The following is a 15,582-nucleotide window of genomic DNA, read 5'->3' on the forward strand; positions in this document are numbered from 1 at the left end:
TGAATTGAGCAAGGTTCTAGGAACTTGTGAAAAGTGTTGATTGGAGGAAGTTCCACAGTGAAGCAATGTGAGGAAAGGTGGAGGCAGAGGAATGTTGTACTGCACTCCACAATATTGGCAGTTGAACAAAGTGTGGGGGAAAGGAAACCGTCAGTCTGGGTGACCTGGCCGTTGGCCTGGCTGGAGGTGAACTCAATTATAAACTATTTTTAAATCCTTTATATTAAGTTCACTTGCTTGCTTGCTTAGGACCGTGCAAATCTTTCGGTCGTTTTTTAACCCACTTTTCGTGATCCAATCGAGCTGACATTTTCCACACAGACTCGTTGTGCGTGACAATGAATGTTCGTGAAATTTTTTTTCCAAAATTTTACACTTTTTAGGACGAAAATATTATATTTAATTGCCAATTGCTTAATGCTGCCATGCAATCATCTGACCCATAGGTGGCAACCATCTCAAGCCAGAGGACGAGAGGACTCAAGCCGCCACGCATATAAAGGATTTATAGTGAAAAACTTTGTTTTTACGGGTTATACTTGTTATTTTACCAGGTGCGGCCTATTATATAGCTCTTTTGTAAAAGCTACCTAACCACAGATGATAGCTCAACGAAGTGGCTTGTCACGTGGGGAATTTATATCAGACAAATACTCTAAACGCGTGATGCTGATTCTAAATGTGGAGGGAAAACCCAGAGGATCCGGAGAAAATCCACGCGACGACGGGGAGAGAGACACGCAAACTCCACATATACAGCAGCAGACGTCAGGGTCGGGATCGAACCCATGACCTCCTGTAAACCAGACGAGGTAGTTAACATCTCGCCACTGTGGCGCCCGATGATTCTGTCTCTGCGAATCCAAACAATGTGGTCAGCATCATGGATAGACATTGGATTCGCAGTCCGTTTTGCTGAATTTACCGATTCAGAATAGCATTTGTAAAATTACAGTCGTTGGGATTTTTCTGGGTCAATATTTTTTCATATTTCACGTGTCCCATTTTTCATTTTTCTGGAAAGGAAATCTTTAACTTAAATGTTAACCCAATACACGACAGGCACAATACACGTGGATATCTTGTGCTATGTAATGTTTCAATACATCATCTAACAGAATTTCCACTGTAAGTTGTTTTATTGGGGTCTGAAATATTTTGTGATTAGTTGAGCCTAGAATTGGGCATACTATTTTAGATATGCTATCTATATCCACTGGACGAACTCGGATGTCAAAGCCACCCATGAACACGTGTGTTTATGTGTGGGGAGCGGTAGTGTAGCGGTTAGTGCGCTGCGCTACGAACCTGGCGACCCGGGTTCGATTTCCGCTCACGGCAAACACCAGTGACGATTATCTGAACCGGTCCTGAGCATCCCCTAGGTCTACTCAGCCTCAAATGAGTACCTGGTGCGGTGTGTAAACATCGCCACTAGAGAGACGAAGGCGGCCGTGCGTGGTGTTCGCCACCCACCCCCTCGTGTGCCGTGCCGGCCGTTATAGGTGCTCGCTAACAGCACTTGCCCCTACAGTCTGTTAAGGCTACACGGGGGATCTTTTACTTTGGGGAAGGAGTGAATCAGTCAACCCAAGTTCGATTCCTGCTCACGACTAATATCAGTGGCGAACATTTGAACAGGTCCTGTGCCTCCCCGAGGTCGACCCAGCTTCGAATGAGTTCCTGGTAAACATCGCCACTAGGGAGACAAAGGCGGCCAGCAGTGGTGCTGGCCACCCACCCCACCCCCTCGTGTGCCATGCCGGCCTTCATAGGTGCTCGCTGACAGTACTTGCCCCAGCAGTCTGTTAAGGCTACACGGGAGATCTTTGCCCGCGTGATATATTGTTTGAAAACTGATTTCTTTACAACTGCTTTTTTTGCGTTTAATGTGTTGTAATTCCCCCGCACCTCCAATCGTCACGGTTGGCTACGTACGGTACGAAAGAAGTCGAACGTGCACACACACACACACAAAGACAAAGATCCCTAGTGTAGCCTTAACAGACTGTCGGGGCAAGTGCTGTTAGCGAGCACCTATGAAGGCCAGAACGGTACACGAGGGGGTGGGTGGCCAGCACCACGCCCGACAGCCTGTGTCTCCCTAGTGGCGATGTTTACACACCGCACCAGGTACTCATTTGAGGCTGAGTCGACCTAGGGGAGGCCCAGGACCGGTTCAGATAATCGTCACCGATGTTGGCCGTGAGCGGGAATCGAACCCGGCTCGCCAGGATTATAGCGCAGCGCGCTAACCGCTACACTACCGCTCCCCACACACACACACACGTACGCGCGTGCGTGCGCGTGCGTGCGCGTGCTTTTCTGTGCGCGTGCTCCGCAGTGGGTCACGGCCGGAGCACGCGCGTGCGCCTGGCGGACATCCACGTGGACATGCACGTGCGCGACTGCCTCCAGCACGTGCGGCGCGTGCGTGGCACGCACCCTCGACTGCCCTGCTTCCTGCTCGGACACTCCCTGGCAAGACGCGCGCGACGCGTCGCGCTCATCCACACACAACCTCGGTGCCGGATTATCATCGTAGCAAAAGTAGCTGCATTTGTAGTAGCTACATGTGTAAGTAGCTACATGTATAAGTAGCTGCATGTGTAGTAGCTACATGTGTAGTAGCTTGCATGTGTAGTAGCTACATGTGTAGTAGCTGCATGTGTAGTAGCTACATGTGTAGTAGCTACATGTGTAGTAGCTGCATGTGTAGTAGCTACGGGCCCCGCACTTTCAAGGGCCCCGCGCTAAATGCTTTCAAGCTATCAATTCCGGTTCAGTGATTCTGCACTTGCTCTATTACTATAGTACTATACCACCTTCAACTTTTATAAACGACTGGGTGTTTAAGGTTAGCGATTTGTCGTATTATCTGGCTGTATAAAAAAATGAAAAAATACAATTAGTTTACTATGCAATCTTGATTTACTATGCAAGTTAAAACATTGTGTTTTAATATTTATGTGTTTTTTTTATTGAGGGCCCCTTTATAACATCATATGCTACAGGCCCCGCACTCGCTTCATCCGGCACTGACACAACCCAACCCACGCACCCCACTCGCCCGTTCGGTCGCTCGTTCGCTCACTCACAACAGTATTTAAAACGAACACTTTTAAAAATGTAACACTTTTTCAGCAGCGGTCTGGCCGTCACAAACGATCGCTCGACGAAGCGGCTGATGATCGCGCGGACATTTATCGCGGCCAGATAGTCTCTCACGCGCACGTCGATTCTAAATGTGCAGAGCGGGAGAGGGGAGGGGGAACCAGAGGACCCGGAGACAACAGTCCACGGGAGAGAGAGAGGGAGGGAGGGACACGCAAACTCCAAATATCCAGCAGCAGGGGTAGAGGCGCTCGCTCGATCGCTCTCAGCTCACGGCAGAGGTGTGGACTCGAGTCATGTGACTTGGACTCGAGTCAGACTCGAGTCATGAATTTGATGACTTGCGACTCGACTTGGACTTGCATAACAATGACTTTGTCCCACCTATGAGATGTGGACTCGAGTCATGTGACTTGGACTCGAGTCAGACTCGAGTCATGAATTTGATGACTTGCGACTCGACTTGGACTTGCATAACAATGACTTTGTCCCACCTCTGGCTCACGGCACGCTCGCGAGTGATACTGATTGAGCTGTCGTGCACACAGGAACAGTATGTAGTCGTCTCACGGTAGGGGAGGGTAAGGGGGGGTGGTGGCGGTGAGATATTGCGATGTGCGATTCCAATTGAGTTATTTTCAAGTAATTTTATTATATAGTTTTTATTGCTCGGCAAATGTGGAGGATGCTGCCGGCACACAATGTGACTTTACCGAAAGAACCAAAGAGTAGGGGTCTTTACCGTCCACGTGTGAAGCAGACGGCACGCTGAGTATTTCATGGTTCATGCATCACCGGCGGCGATGACCAGAACTGCTGTGATGGGTCTTTGTGGGATGAACGTTGAGATTTATAAGGGCACCACGGTGTGATCAATAAGGTCTGAATTGGTCTGTAACAAGGTGGGGCACTGATAAGGAGTTGACAGGTGTGTGGTGTCCCGTGTGTGTGTGCACAGGGCGGTGCCGTATCGGTCCTGGCGGCTTGCGAGCGCACGAATGAGTTCGCTGGGGTGGTGCTGATTGCTCCCCTGCTGAAGATGAGCGAGGAGTTCGCCACGCCGTGCAAGGCAGGTCTCACCCCCCCCCCCCCCCCCCCCCCCCCCCCAGTTCCTCGTTGCGATCCTTCGCTGTGGCGCACACAGAGAGATAGAAAGCGATGGGTGACCGAACCGGGTCCCGGGCTGCGCGTCCCCTTTCATTGCTGTCATTTATGGACGGCCCCAAATCAGTCCTGGACAGAGAAGAGGGGAGAAAGTCTTGATGCTGGACTTGAACGGAGGCGTGGAATCGGCGGTGCTGACAGCCAGGATGAGGACATTTCACACCTTCCGGGGGCAGCAACAGCGGATCAACCGTGACGCGTGGGTAAAACCAACTTTAAGTCGATCGGCAGGATTGCACGCGGGTGGGATAAAGTCTGGGTACTGCCACCTCTTCCAAGACGTCCGGCCAGCGTGGAAGAGTAGGCCAAAACACTCTGTGGAGGGGAATCCCTCGAGCGGAGGTTCCTTCCGCCAGCGGTGGCGTTCGCGAGTTGCATTGCAGGGCTGCGCCTTTAACCTCCCACGATAGGACACGATCTGGCTGGGCCGTGCCCCGCCAAACGCCTTACGTGGAATAGCTGCTCAGTAAAGTGTCGGCAGTTTGCTGCAAATTCATATTCTTAGGTTTTTTCGGTAAAGTCACGTAGGTAAAAAATTAAAATTTATAAAAGTAAAATAAAAATAAAATAAAATCACGACGTTTCGGAGGCAACACAAGCTTCCGTCTTCAGGTGGAAACGTCACCAGCACGATTGCTGTATCAAGTGTCACCTGAAGACAGAAGCTTGTGTTGCCTCCGAAACGTCGTGATTTTATTTTATTTTTATTTACTTTTATTAATTTTAATTTGTTACCTACGTGACTTTACCGAAAAAACCTAAGAATATGAATCCTTGCAGTCACGAAAGCTTCAAATCTAGTTTGCTGCAACTTAACCGCCGTGTTCTTCACTAGTTTTTAGAAAGGTAAGAGGAGGCGGGGGGGGGGTGGATGTGAGGGCACTTTCGCTGATAAGTCATCAGCTGCGTGAGGGCCGCAACAAAATGTGAAACCATTGTGGGGGTTTGACAGCAGCACCACGATGCTGATGATGATGATGGTGGTGGGGGGTGTTTTCACTTCTAGATTTGAAGCTTTCGTGACTGCAAGGATTCATACTCTTAGTTCTTTCGGTAAAGTCACGTAGGTGAAAAAATGAAATTAAAATTAATAAAAAATAAAAACAATCAAATCACGACGTTTCGGAGGCAACACAAGCTTCCGTCTTCTTGTGGACAAAAGGCGGCTTAATCCTAGCTGGCTTATCTACATATGCCATCTACATTACAAAGGCGTAGTTCCAACAGCAGTACCGATCATCTCATAACTCCTCCTCTCCCACGGCCCCTCCTGGCTCCTCCCCCCTTAACCAGTATATAAGGTCCGTACCTCTTGTGACTTCTCTTCACTTGATACAGGTGTTTTCACTGTTTGCGCATCGTCGAGAAACCGAAGCCCGTGACCCGCGGGTCTCGCAATTGAAGAACGCCGGCGGATCGTTGTACGCTCTGCGTCGTCTCCCGCAGGTGCTCATGGCCAAGTTCTTCAGCTGCATTTGCCCAAACTTCCCGCTGGGCTCTCTCGACCCTTCCCTGCTCTCCCGAGACGCGAGAGAGGTAACATCATTCACGTGCGGAGGATGCTGCAAGTGTAACGGACAGCCGAGAAATTTTGATTTAAAGCTTTCGTGACTGCACGGATTCATATTATTGGTTCTTTCGGTAAAGTCACGTAGAAGGGAAACAATACAATAATGTTATTGTTTTATATTTTTATCCATTTATTGTTTCCCTTCTACGTGACTTTACCGAAAGAATATCTTCCGATATTTGGAATCCACGGGAGTTGTGCACTTTTACATAATCTAAATTGACATCTCATTTCTTCAGAACTGATTGTTGTGTTTAGTTTGTTGTCCTTTGGCCGAAAACCTTCGATTAGCACGGTTGGCTACGTATGGTGCGAAAGAAGTTCAACGTACATACGTACAGAACAAATATTAATTCCACCGGGAGAACAAATATTCAGGGAAATGACTACCGGCATTAATATACACCAGTACTGGCCCAGCACAGACAGCCCGGTGCAAAGTGGCCGTGAAAACGATGGCAGTGTGTGTCGGTGTGTGTCGGTGGGCGTGGGTGTGTCTCTGTGTGTCGGTGTGGGTGGGCGTGTGTCGATATGCATCGCTGTGGGTGTGGGTGGGTATGTGTGTCTCTGTGTGTGTCGGTGGTGGGCGTGCGTGTGTTGGTGTGTGTCGGTGTGGGTGGGTGTGTGTGTGTCGGTGTGCGTGGGTGTGTATCTGTGTGCGTGTGTGTGTGTCGGTGTGGGTGTGTCGGTGTGGGTGGGCGTGTGTCGGTGTGGGTGGGTGTGTGTGTCTGTGCGCGTGGGTGTGTGTCGGTGTGCGCGTGTGTGTGCGTGTCGGTGTGTGTCGGCGTGTGTGTGTGTCGGTGTGTGTGTGTGTGGCAGGTGGAGGACTATGCGTCGGACCCGCTGGTCTACCACGGCCGCGTGCGCGTGGCGTTCGCCGTGAGGCTGCTCCACACGGTGTCGCTCCTCGCACGGCTCATGCCCAGCGTCTCGTGGCCCTTCCTGCTGCTGCACGGCAGCAGCGATCAGCTGTGCGACCCCGCGGGCTCCCAGATGCTGTACGACAAGGCGGCCAGCACGGACAAGACCATCAGGGTGAGGCACGACCTTCTCTTAACCCCTGGCTACACTCACCTTCATCCGTGTACCGTGCCCGGCCTTCATAGGCGCTACTCGCTAAGGGCACTTGCCCCAACAGTTTGTTGAGGCTACACGGGGGAAGGACCTTTTGCCTGTTGTGTGCGTGCGCGGCTCTTGCAGATGTACGAGGGCGCGTATCACGTGCTGCACCGTGAGCTGCCCGGCGTGAAGGAGGCGGTGCTGCGGGAGATACAGCAGTGGATCATGGCGCGGCTGCCACACTGAGAAAGCAGGTCACGCAGACCTGCGCCCGCCGTTACCACCTGTCTCGATTTGACCTGGGAATTGACCCGGACGGCTGGGAAAATTGGCATCGGCGTTTGGGTGCCAGGGGATTGTGCGTTGGGCTTCGTTTCGCACCGTACGTAGCCAGCCGTGCTGATCAGAGGTGCGGGAATTGATTCCTATCGAGGTCTCACGGCCACAGTGTACGGGCCAGAACAGAAATTCGTACCAGGTAATGTGGCAAAACTTTAAGCGTATCAATGTATTTCCATTGCTAAATGAGAGTACATTATTTCATAGGTCGCTCATTCAAAGTGATTTTCAAATAATTTGCTGCAAAATTACCACGGAGGGATTTGAACGAGTTACACCGCCTCAAATATCTCAACCGGTCAAATGAACGAATGAAAATATATATATTTGTGTTCTTTATAAAAATAAAATTACATTATCTCCTTGATTTAAAGCTTTCGTGACTGCAGGGATTCATATTCTTGGTTCTTTCAGTAAAGTCACGTAGAAGGGAAATAATGAAATAATATAAATATGAAACATATATTTATATTATAATATAAATATTAAACATATATTAATATTATTTTATTATTTCTATTCTACGTGACTTTACCGAAAGAACCAAGAATACATACACTATATCCATGAAGGCTTTATCCATTTACAGCACCTCTTTCTTGAAGGTCCCACCTCTTTCTTAAAGGCCCCACACCTCTTTTGCTTGGCTTTCGAGGGACACCTAAGCTTGGCTACGCGCCTCTTGGGTCCGAGCCACGATGATTCATGTCCGCGGAACTTCGGGCACACTGAATTGCACGGTTGTTATTGCTTTTCTGATTATATCCATTGAAAGTTCTTGATGCGTCATTTTGAAAGTGGCGATGCCGATGTTTAAGATAAACTGGATGTTTGCATATCTTAGCCAAGTCGTCACACCATACAGACTCATTCATCTTGGCGGTCCAAACAGCCCATCCAGCTGGTGCTGGTGACAGACCTTTTGACACATTTTCTCCCGTTGAACGTCTTTCAGGACCAGAAGATTCTGTCCGACGAAGAAGTGAATAACTCCTCCGGAAACTTCAAGTTCACACTCACGCAAAACAAGGTGTACGATCTGTTTGTATTTTTGTATGTAACCTTCGCAATATATAAGCAATACGATATGTATAGACTACGTAGTAGGTGACGTTACAATTACAGTACTGTTCTTAGATAGACACGTAGGCATGTGCAGCTTTTACGATGTTTTAGTGAAATACATGGACTGCATATCTCATTGCCCATGTTTACACTACTTTTTTTTACACCTATGGCCCACTCCAGGCACTAAAGACCATTCTTGATCGGTGTAACTCTGTCTATTGAATGTATCTTATCGGATTGACCACAGCGTAGGGAACCTCCACGCGTGTGTTTTACGCTATGTAATACTTCTAAGCGTCCGTTTGTTTGACAATAAAATAAAACACAGACTGTGCATGGACTGTGCAATAAAGGGTAAACCGGCACTGGCGTGGAATTTCATTTGCCGGATCTTTCCGAAGGCTCGTCTTTCTGCGATTGTCGTGCGGACACAAAGGGTTCACGGTGAATCAAGGTCACGAATTAAGCGCATTGTGACCTCTAAAGGCTTCAAGGGTCACAAGAACCCCATGAATGCAACATTATAACAATAATGATGTATTGTCAATTCACCGCTGGATGAAGGCCTCCCCAAACCTCCCAATGCAGTGATGGGTTATGGGGGGGGGGCGGGAGGGGGGGGTGACCATACTTCATCACGCTGGGCAGGGAACACATTCGAATATCACGCAACACTGATGTTAGCCGTGGCCAGGAATCAAACTCGCGCATGGTTCATAGTCCCATGCGCTATCTACCGAACGTCTGCTCCCCCCCCCCGCATATGGCAACGTACGATTGAATATCGGCTACGATTCGATTCGCAATTTAATACGAATCGATTTCACCATCACAGCCCTGAGTTCGGAGCGTGCAGCGCCGCGCTTGCAAGGTGACTGCAACGTGTGCCACCCAGCCACGTGTGGCGAGATGTTCCTCTGTGTGGTTGTGATAACTACTCGCTGTTCGCAAGCTGTGAGAGAGCGGATCGTAAACAGGGTTTTCCCGCTCGTTCGAACGGTCAGGGTCAAATAGGGTAAGGTGGGATCCAAACGCCAGATTGGGAAGGACCAATCGGCAGGTTCCACAAGGTGGCCGGGGATTGGTCAACCCGGCCACGAACCGGTATAAAAGCCAGAGCGCTGAGAGCTCTTGGCCAGTTCTGCTACACGAAGACCCAAGTCGGCCGAAGACATCTAGGACCCTGGACCAAGCTCTCCAGCCCTTATCAGGGCTAGGGCTTAGTGGAACCAGTGGTCGGGGGAGATTAGGTCCTGGATAGCTAGGACCCTGGCTCCCAGCCTTCCCGCCCTTGTGAGGGCGAAGGTCCTGAGCGACCAGAGGTCGAGGACCCGCTGGGCCAGCGGCTGGTCGGTGTGCCTCCCCTAGGTCCCGCCAGAGGACGCTAGGATAGCAGGGAGACTAGATTGTCAGCAAGGTCCGCAGGCTGTAGCTCCTTAGAATAGGAGCTAAGCGTGAGTGTGGAGCTGTACAAGGTCCGGAGGCTGTACCTCCTCAGGGTAAGGGGACCGTATAGCCCTTTGTGTGATAGGGACTGAGTATTCAGAAATAAACAGTGTGTACCATGAAGAAGTTTAGAAGTCCGTCCTTTACAACACTACATCTGCATGCCGTGGCTGACGCTTCCTGCACGGGGCATTGCTGCCACCGCGCGTGTCGTCTCGAGCTTTGCCGCTGCGGTGTGTAACGTTGGCATCGATGGAAATTAACGGGACGGGCCAAATACTTCCTTGGATTCTGCATGAGCGGATCTTTTCAAGGCGATGGTGGGGTGGTTTTTTTGTTGTTCGGGTTTGTTTTTTGTCTATTGTTGAATCCGACCTGCTGTGTCATATCGGTGGTATTCAAAGCGGAGACATTTGGTAAACAATTGTCTGAAACACGATTTGTATGTTTTAATGAAATCAACTTAATATTTAGCTATAGTTTGTTTCATTGATTAATGTAACAATGCATCAATTTCAAAACATGGATACAGAAACTGACATTTAAGGCGATCCATGGACGTGCCCTCGGCACTACAATCAGTAGACCACCATTTCCTGGTACTGTATAATATTCATAATATTTGTATATAGATGTTGCTTATACGATAATGGTTTGTTTTTAATATCGAGGCCTTTATTCTGGTCGGCGTCTCTCACATCCCATCTCATCTCAAACGTTTGAAAGGTGGCACCCCCAGAGGCAACTGTCCCTGTGGAGACAAGGTGACTTCAGCACCTCGCCTGCAAATAGACATTTGTCTGCCAGGAGGGGGCAATGATACATCAAGATTGAAGAACTGCTTGTTTGGTTTGTGTTGTCCTTCAGCCACACCTTCAATTAGCACGGTTGGCTACGTACGGTGTGGAAGAAGTTCAACGTACACACGACCGTCATCCTGCAAGGCGGTCTCGCTGGTGCCAGCGACAGACCCTTCGTGAGATGAGTTCCAACATCATGGATCCATCTTCCATGACACCTTTGGCCGTGCCCTCTGTGTGTCTGAACTCCGACCTAGAAAGACGACGTGGGGGTTCTTTTCTCAGAGATGTTTTAAATTAGTTTGGTTAATGAAAAGACCTTGATTTGTGATAGCATAAATTTGCATAGTTGTTATGAACTTTAATTATTATTCCAAGTGCTGAACTTGCTGTATATCAATGCTTTTTTGCAGATGTATTTTTTGACGTTATGCTCACATCCACCAGAGGGAGCTGTACAATTGCAGTTGATATTTACATCCAGATGTCGCTGCTTGCCAAGGGACACTGGGCAGCCATCGCCTGCCGATGATGACGATGTGATTGGTGATGCACATGTTGTAGTTCTATGTTCCACGAACTATGGACCGGGCCTTCACATACCTAGTTGGTAGCAGTCGACGGGTCAAAGTACCTCCGATTGTCTACGTACGGTGCGAAAGAAGTTAAATGTACATACAGAAACTGGTAACACCTGAGGTGCTGCAACTTAATACTGGTAGGAACATCATGGTTACACCAGCCCACAGGGGATTCTTGTGTCCGTCCGTCGTGCATCCGAAAATGGGAGGGGTGGGGCTGGGTGGAGAGGGGAGGGTGGGGAGGGGCTGGGTGGGGAGGGTGAGGAGGGGCTGGGTGGGGAGGGTGGGGAGGGGCTGGGTGGGGAGGGTGGGGCTGGGTGGGGGTGGGAGGGGTGGGGCTGGGTGGGGAGGGGCTGGTCACCCCGTGGTGCCCTTATCAACGATCTTAATTTTATAACTTTCGTGACTGCAGGAATTATTATTTGGTTCTTTCGGTTAAGTCACGTCTAAAGATAAAATAATAAATTAAATGAAATAATAGAATACGACGTTTCGATTGCAACACAAGCAATCATCATCAGGTATAATGAAATAGCGACATAAAATCTAACCAGAAAACTATAGACAGACATATTAGCAGACAGATATCACCAAGATACATAGCGGGAGCAACACAGGTAACAGAGAGGGGTGATCGTCTCTGTGGGGTGGCCTTAAATTGATAGAGGGGGGGGGCGGAGGCAGAGAGAGGGAGGGGGGTTAGAGAAAAAATTAGCATATCATTGAGTGGTCAACAGACGTGGTGCTGCACGGCAAGTAAGCCTGAAAATCAGGAGGACACACTAAAATTAAATAACCTAGTAAAATATCGAAATGTAATGTAATACAACACAGAGGGTCGGTCAACACACAATTAACGCATAGCCTGGTTGATTACGTATTTCAAAGATTGCTAAGTTAGAATTTAAGTGTGAACATTCTAAAGAGGACACAGGCAGAGAAAACAAGTCGCCAGAGAGAGAGAAAAAAAAGATAAGCTTAAAACTTCCCCGTAGAAGTGGTTCAATCTTAATTTTAGAACTTTCGTGACTGCAGGAATTATTATTTGGTTCTTTCGGTTAAGTCACGTCTAAAGATAAAAATAATAAATTAAATTAAATAATAGAATACGACGTTTCGATTGCAACACAAGCAATCATCATCAGGTATAATGAAAATAGCGACATAAAAATCTAACCATTATACCTGATGATGATTGCTTGTGTTTGCAATCGAAAACGTCGTATTCTATTATTTAATTTTATTATTTTTATCTTTAGACGTGACTTAACCGAAAGAACCAAATAATAATTCCTGCAGTCACTAAAGTTCTAAAATTAAGATTGAACCACTTCTACGGGGAAGTTTTTAAGCTTATCTGTTTTTTCTCTCTCTCTGGCGACTTGTTTTTCTCTGCCTGTGTCCCTCTTTAGAATGTTCACACTTAAATTCTAACTTAGCAATCTTTGAAATACGTAATCAACCAGGCTATGCGTTAATTGTGTGTTTGACCGACCCCTCTGTGTTGTATTACATTACATTTCGATATTTTTACTAGGTTATTTAATTTTTAGTGTGTCCTCCTGATTTTTCAGGCTTACTTGCCGTGCAGCACCACGTCTGTTGACCACTCATTGATATGCTAATTTTTTTCTCTAACCCCCCTCCCTCTCTCTCTGCCTCCGCCCCCCCCCTCTGTCAATTTAAGGCCACCCCACAGAGACGATCACCCCTCTCTGTTACCTGTGTTGCTCCCGCTATGTATCTTGGTGATATCTGTCTGCTAATATGTCTGTCTATAGTTTTTCTGGTTAGATTTTATGTCGCTATTTCATTATACCTGATGATGATTGCTTGTGTTGCAATCGAAACGTCGTATTCTATTATTTCATTTAATTTATTATTTTACCCTTATCAACGTTTAACCTACTCACGCCGGCTTGTGCCCGCCCTCACAGTTGGGGCATATTTGCGGAATACACCACGCCGCCGTTGACCCCTGGCCATTGGCCGAGCAACCCAACGTTCCTACCAGCTCCCTCCGCAGGAATGTGTTTTGCAACCAATGGTTTTCATGGGGCCGATAGCAAGTGCTATTTATCTGGACATGAGACCCTTTTTAACGTGAGCCTGCTGTAAGTATTGCTTCCGAATTTAGTTTCAGTCGGGTTCAAAACTAAGTTTGAGGATCTGCTAATAAAAAAAAAAACAGTAGTCCAATGGTTTCCGGGTAAACGTGAAATGTTGGGTTGGTACCAATGTTTGCAACATGTTTTAACTTGGGCTGCCATGGGTGCTCAAGTGATATCGCTGCATCGATTACATTGAACGGTATGAGAGTAGCGGTCACAGTGATGTTACTGGTGCCAAAATGGCTCACTTAACCGTAACTTTTAAAGTCTCTCCCCCCCCCCTTACTCATGAAGTTTCAAATAAGCGTTGAACAGTCCATGTCATATTGCCCTATGAAGGGTTTCAGCGATTCACCACTCCCCCCAGTAATGTAAACGCATTTCAACAATTCATGGTCCCAAAAGAATCATTTACTGAAAATTTGTTGAATTTAGCGGCCTCTAGTGACTGAAGGGGTCACGTGAACGCTTTACACAGCGACATACCAATCGATGCTTACCAGAGGTGGGGACAAAAGTCATTGTTATGCAAGTCCAAGTCGAGTCGCAAGTCATCAAATTCATGACTCGAGTCTGACTCGAGTCCAAGTCACATGACTCGAGTCCCACATCTCATAGGTGGGACAAAGTCATTGTTATGCAAGTCCAAGTCGAGTCGCAAGTCATCAAATTCATGACTCGAGTCTGACTCGAGTCCAAGTCACATGACTCGAGTCCACACCTCTGATGCTTACGCAATTCCACGTACGTGTAATGACGACTTGCCACACTTCTCTTGAGATGGCACTTTATTGAAGACACGTCCACTTGACATCAGGCGGAGATCCCCACCGCGACAGCCCCGAGTCTCGCACGCATCTCCCTTTTATATACCGACACGAGGCCACGCCCCCCTTCTCGATCATTCTCGCTGACTCTGGATGCTCGTACCAGCGGCAGACTCCACCGTCCTCTTCCATCACCTGACCACGCTCCCTTCTCGATCATTCCCGTGGCCACCAGTCCCTTCGCACTCACAACTGATACCCTCGTCATTACCTCCCGTAGCCACCAGTCCCTTCACACTCACAGCTGACTCCCCTATCATTACCTCCCGTGGCCACGAGTTCCTTCACACTCACAACTGACTCCCCTGTCATTACTTCCCGTGGCCACCAGTCCCCTTCGCACTCACAACTGACTCCCCTGTCATTACCTCCCGTGGCCACGAGTTCCTTCACACTCACAAACTGACTCCCCTGTCATTACCTCCCGTGGCCACCGGTCCCCTTCACACTCACAACTGACTCCCCTGTCATTACCTCCCGTGGCCACCGGTCCCTTCACACTCACAACTGATACCCCTGTAATTACCTCCCGTGGCCACCAGTCCCCTTCGTACTCACAACTGACTCCCCTGTCATTTCCTCCCGTAGCCACGAGTTTCCTTCACACTCCCCTGGCATTACCTCCCGTGGCCACCAGTCCCCTTCACACTCACAACTGACTCCCCTGTCATTACCTCCCGTGGCCACCAGTCCCCTTCACACTCACAACTGACTCCCTTGGCATTACCTCCCGTGGCCACCGGTTTCTTCACACTCACAACTGATTCCCCTGTCATTATCTCCCGTGGCCATGAGTCCCTTCACACTCACAACTGACTCCCCTGGCATTACCTCCCGTGGCCACCAGTCCCCTCACACCGCATGCAGGCTCTATTGTCCATTACAAACGCATGTACAACATTGTCCCAGTAGACATGCAACGTTGGCTCAACGTTGGAGTGTAGTTGGAACCGTTGTTTTACGGGGGGAGGGGGGGTGAGCCTAATCAACCGATACAAAACCCGTGCGTCCTGGGTGCACGTGTGTGTGGGTTATAAGAGCGGTCTGATTCGCTGTGGTTGCATGTTTAAGTAACAGGAAATTATCTTATTCAAATGCATGAATGTTGAATTTTTTCTTTCGCACCGTACGTAGCCAACCGTGCTCATCGGAGATGCATGCAGCCTCACTTGCTACAAAACACATTGGATGTGTACTTTGTGTATGTCAATGTATGTGGTTAGCGCGACGAATCCATAGACACCAGTTCATTCCCCCAACTTATGAGGCTATACAATGGACCCTTACCTTTGTTGATTTTTTCTATATCAATATCTGAGCACCCTTGCCGTCATTGTTCCACACGTGGGGGGCTGCTCGTACTGGTGGCATGTTGAGGCCGTGGGTTTGTTTTGCCGTGTTTCATATGGTTCCCGTATCTTTGACAGAATGTGCCCCTAGCCTGCCGCTCGCTGCCTCGTCTCTGCCAGAGTCCATTCGCGACGCCACGTCTCGTGTCAACAT

General features: G+C 48.6%; 1 protein-coding gene across 1 annotated transcript in view; it reads left to right on the forward strand.

The window, feature by feature from the left end:
* Positions 1-7,440, forward strand: part of MGLL (monoglyceride lipase) — a 31,832-nt gene extending 24,392 nt beyond the window's left edge. Inside the window, exons 3-7 of the mRNA XM_078872328.1 lie at positions 2,345-2,481; positions 4,073-4,183; positions 5,725-5,814; positions 6,668-6,883; positions 7,049-7,440. Of these exons, the coding sequence (XP_078728454.1) occupies positions 2,345-2,481; positions 4,073-4,183; positions 5,725-5,814; positions 6,668-6,883; positions 7,049-7,153 (659 nt within the window). The 3' untranslated portion in view covers positions 7,154-7,440. The remainder of the gene's footprint in view (positions 1-2,344; positions 2,482-4,072; positions 4,184-5,724; positions 5,815-6,667; positions 6,884-7,048) is intronic.
* The last annotated feature ends 8,142 nt before the right edge of the window (positions 7,441-15,582 follow it).

This window comes from Lampetra fluviatilis, chromosome 34 (genome assembly GCF_964198595.1).
Source record: "Lampetra fluviatilis chromosome 34, kcLamFluv1.1, whole genome shotgun sequence".
Lineage (NCBI taxonomy): Eukaryota > Metazoa > Chordata > Hyperoartia > Petromyzontiformes > Petromyzontidae > Lampetra > Lampetra fluviatilis.